Genomic DNA, 5,147 nt, shown 5'->3' on the forward strand with positions numbered 1-5,147 from the left:
TTCCCTAGGTGTTTTGGATTTCAGATTTTATATTTCCTTAGTATCTGCTTTTTCTTAAATAAAAAACTCGGAAACATTTATGCTAAAGCTTTTGTTAGTTGTGTTGAGAGACGTACACTTCTTATTCACATCTATTTATACACAATAGATCTTGTTGGTAACCATAATCAACTTCACACATCAAAATCTATTGATCTCTGAGTTAATTTCCTCTCTCTCAAAGGAGAAAAACTTCTCAAAGTTCCAATAAGTTTTCTAAAATGTATTATGTATAGCTCAGCTTTCTTCTAACACCTCTTGTACTACTAACTTCATAATTTGTACAAGATCTACTTCAAATGTTTTCAAAGTTACTAGAGTCCATAACTTTGTATCTGCTGAGTAAGCCAATGCTATTCTCCCTTCTTAAGAGAACTCCAGCGCCTAGTTTCTCACTTAATATCTCATAATTTAATAAAAAAGGCAAAAAAGAATGAGAGAAACATACTCACGGATTCTCAAATCATCGGTCATAACATACTCTTGGAACCTCTTTTGAAAACATGTCACTTGGTAAGTGAATTTGCTTTTTTTTTTTAAATAACAAACTAATAGAACATATTATAATAAGAATATTTTATGTTTGAGAAATTCGATTTGAGAATCTCACGGCTGAGGTTTCACTAACTCAGTGGAGAATTCTTGGTCGTCCTAGTAATTGTACTATCCATACGACACCGGAATGTAAACATTTCAAATCGACAATGGAATATCTGTAATTAATGCTTCTTTTCACTTGATCCAGTGTTGTTACGAGCTTCATTTAGTATATGGACTCCAATGATGCATTTCCAACTAGTTAGTCAACCTATACGTACATAGGACTCCCTTTGGTTATTCTCCATGAATCAGTTTAGCTCCTAATGTTAAAACGTGAAGCCCATAATCGTGTTTGATGGTAACTTTATTACAACAAAAGGTTATATAGATACAGATGGAGGTTTATCTCGGTCTCTTTGTTATCATCATTACCAAGGATTCCTTCTTAATTCAGGCTTCACTGCTTTAACTTGATCTCCTAAACCATTGAGTGTGAGAGTATTCACTATTTGTTACTTCTAAAATATGAGAAGCATCTAAATTAAGTAGCGCACTTGAAAAATATGAAGGAAAAAGAATAATTATACTAAAGGCATGAGACATTGTGCTTAGTTGCCTAAGCAACATGAGCTCCACAAGAACCTAAAAAAGAAAACACAATGAATTATATGCAAAAGATAAAGAAACATGGAAGGAGATGATAAGGAATCAAATCATATCATCATGTGCAGCAAGCAACAAAATGATGAGAGTAGTGTTCTCGATAGCTTTGGTTACCATCTTGTCACCAATAATAAAACATTCCTCTTTCTTAGCAATTCTAATCATTCCTTTGGCCATCGCCAAACCGGCCTTGGAAGTGATGAAACCCACGATGAACCTGCTTCATGAACATCAAAATCCAAAATAAATAATTTTGTAGGAAAAAACTAACGTTTCAGTCTTTAGGTGGCTTTGGACCAGTTTACGTATCTTAATTGGGATGTAAATCTTAATAATTTATGTGCCTGAATTTGACATGGATACTAGTTTTTAAAAAGGGTAAATCAACCTAATAACTACAAAAACAAGTAACATATGGAATGTGAAGAGGTGTAGTGCACAATATTTGTCATTTTTAAGGCAAAACAAATCAAACCAGACAATCTTAATACCCATGAATCCCTTATATTTGAAATCAAATGAAGATATCCAAGTTGAAGTTGCATCACATCAGCTAATCAAACAATAAGAGAGACATTAAACTCATGAACAAACCCAAAATTCATGAGCAATGTTCAAAACATTTTCTTTTGAGTAACTTTTAAAGTTTACACTATAGTCTTTTACTTTGTATCTTATTTTAAAAATAATCCTTTCACTAATTTTCAAAATTTATAGAAGAATACGAAAAAAATTAACAAGGCCAATTTGTACCCATTATAAACAAATTAATTGTTGGTGTTAGCAAAACTTATTGAAGCATTACGTTCCAATGTAACTAAAATAATCAATTTATTCAAGCATGTGAAAATAACATGTTCTTTGCGTGTAGAACAATGAACAATTATTTAACGGGAAAGGGATTCACTATGTTGGGCTCAGTGAACGGGAATCACATCGAAGTCGAGTATGAACAGAGAGGGTAGCTTCTTTCTGTTGTATTTATGTTCTGAATTTTGTTGTGTATATTGGATTTTATATTATTCTTACAACATCTCTTAAATGATTTAATATAAAAAAATCCTTGATTTCACAGTTCTCTTAGCGGATCAAACTAAATCTTGGTTTACGTCCTAGGTTAAGTCTATATTCATTACCTCTAATAACAAAGACATTAAATAAGATAAATGCTTAAATGTTTGGTGGTGAAAGTTGTAAAGAAAAGTAATAATACTAGTGATTAGGTCAAAAGATAGTTATGTGGCACTCTGCTTGAATAAGAATACGTTTTGCATAAAGATATTTAATCACACCAGCTTCAATTTTAGATGTTTTCCTTATTAATTTTTTTGATTTCGGTATGATACTTTGATTCACAATTTGATTTTTTTACTGATATAATTTAACCAGTCAAAAAACCTGTATTAATATGAAATACTAGCTATCAAATTTAAACGTTAAAGTAATCTGATTCTTGTTTAGAGAAATGTTTTTTTTTTGTTGTTGTTTGGTGTTACACTTTCCATCCGAAGAGATATGAACTTCATGTTCATACTTCGGTGCTTTTGTAATTTGTTTTGTCATTTGATAGAGTAATTTTAAGTTATAAAGTATTACAAACCAAATTTTTCTTGTGAAACACAAATCTCTTTCAATTATGGTTTACAAAAAAATTTTAAAGCACAATTTCATTTCTTGACTCTACATACAAAATACCTAAATCATTTGTATCTTGTTTTTAGAAAAACTATAAATGAATAATAAAATATTATTAAACATGCAACCAAAATCATACATCAAAAAAATTATTTATAAAAACATGTAAAAATACAACTCATTCCACTCACAACTCTAGATTCTATGATGAGATACATCAAGCTAATTTTACTTGTCTAATCCATCTTCTCGTGATCTTCGTACTAACATTTTAAGCCTTCGTAATGTTCAAGGATATCAAGCCTTGACAACTGAAGCCCATAGTTAGAGGCCCATCCGTGGTAAAAACCAAACATTAAAATTGGTATAGAAATCGAATCAGACATATATAATTTTTCTGTAATCAGAAATATACATCCAGTAACATTATACTTTCATGAAAAATGGAAAAATACAAAAACATCAAGAAAAAGAAGAAAACTCAACCACTAAAGCCAATCCATTACCTCTCTCCATGGTACGATATAAACCAAACCAAAACCAGAAACCAACCAAACCGGAAATCAAAGATCAGCAAAACCAAACACTTTCCAGTTTCCACAGCTAACGTTATTCACTGTACAAATCTAACAAAGCTTTACTCAGCCTTCACAAAACCATCACTCTTTTGAAGTCGAATCCGTCTGAGACACCCCACTACCCTGACGATCTGAGTAAGGTCTAACAAACGATCTCCTCCACCAAACCTCAAAAGCTCTCTGCAGATTCGGACAACCATCTCCACCATTCAAGAAGCTCCCAAGCCAAGACATCAAAATCCTCTGCTGATCTTCCAGCGGCAACGTCAGTATCGTCCTCCCTATCCCTTCCTCCACAAGCTTCCCATCGAACGATCTGCAACCGTGCTGCAGCCAGTTATAGTCCTTGAACAAAGGCTGCAGCCACGTGGTCAGCAGCAAAAGCCTAGTGTCTTTCGAAGGCAACAGCTCCCCTCTCCCTATCCCTACGAAGAGCCTAGACGTCACACGGCTTATATGGTAACGAGACACCAAAGGAACCTTCTCGTGTAACAAAGCGAGCTCCTTTTGGTTAGCCCACGTGACTGAAAACTCCTCTGCTGCTTGTCTTTCCGCCAACACATCAAGCAGCCACGTGAGGTTATCAGCTTCCACACCTATCTGTTTAGCATCACTCTCGTCCTGTCTGAACAGAGACAAGACCATGTCTAAACATCTCTGGCAAGAGGAGTAGATCGTCTCGTTGAAATTCTCAGCTACATTGTTCCCGTTCTGTTCCCTGAGAAGCTTCAGGACTATAGACTTCATCTCGCGACGGCTCTTCTCCTTGCTTCTTAACACAAGCTCGATGATGCGTGAGAGCGTCTCTTTAGGCGGATCCACAGAAGAGGAAGCAACTCTTTTGAGGACAGGAGTAGTCACAACACTAACACCTTCTGTCTTCAACCTAAGTATCGACGAGATCACTTTCTCCTCTTCCTCTTCACCAACCCAAGGCACAGCTTCTAAATAATCCAAACAAGACTGAACACAAGAACCGAAGCCAAGAAGCTCCGCAACCTTAAGGACACGGAGGACTCTGGTCACGCTCTGTCTCATAAGCCTTTGATTCATGTCTTTACAGTACATAAGCCCAAAACTAAATTACTAGAGAATGTTATATTATATACCTAGATAGTATGACCATTATACACCATTCATATATCAAATTAAATTATTATATATTTTTTCCTTCAATAAAACCTACGGAATTACGATTAAGATATATATTACAATTAATGATTTTAAATAATAAAGCTCTGCTAACAATTTGTATACTTTCTATTATTTTTGTTTAATTATTTTTATTAAAATAAATCACACAATTACATTAACCATATAATAAATTTTAGATTTTTTTGTACATGTTGTATTTTGAATTTTTCAAAACGAGTATAAATTACTAAAACTGTTAAAAGTTTCACATAAACTTTTGTGATCAAAGTTTAAATTTTTTTCTATAATAAGATACAATGATTATAAAATCAAATGAATAAATAAATTTATTTTAATAGGTGTTTATGTTAATATATATATATATATATATATATATATATATATATATTTAATTTCGTTTAAATGAAACTATACATCATATGAAAATACATACTTATATTTTGATATTTACTTTGAATACATCTTGAGAAGTTAATATTTTAATTTTGAAATCTTCATTGTCTTTTTAAAATGATTATAAATTACTGAAACCACTAA

At 32.8% G+C, this 5,147-nt stretch overlaps 1 protein-coding gene across 1 annotated transcript; it reads right to left on the reverse strand.

The window, feature by feature from the left end:
- Nucleotides 1-3,238: 3,238 nt before the first annotated feature.
- LOC117128528 (BTB/POZ domain-containing protein At3g50780) lies at nt 3,239-4,894 on the reverse strand. The gene has a single exon (XM_033281168.1). The coding sequence runs from the start codon at nt 4,521-4,523 to the stop codon at nt 3,537-3,539; it is 987 nt and encodes a 328-aa protein (XP_033137059.1). The 5' UTR covers nt 4,524-4,894; the 3' UTR covers nt 3,239-3,536.
- Between the last annotated feature and the right edge of the window lie 253 nt (nt 4,895-5,147).

The sequence above is a fragment of the Brassica rapa genome, chromosome A09 (assembly GCF_000309985.2).
Source record: "Brassica rapa cultivar Chiifu-401-42 chromosome A09, CAAS_Brap_v3.01, whole genome shotgun sequence".
Taxonomy (NCBI): domain Eukaryota; kingdom Viridiplantae; phylum Streptophyta; class Magnoliopsida; order Brassicales; family Brassicaceae; genus Brassica; species Brassica rapa.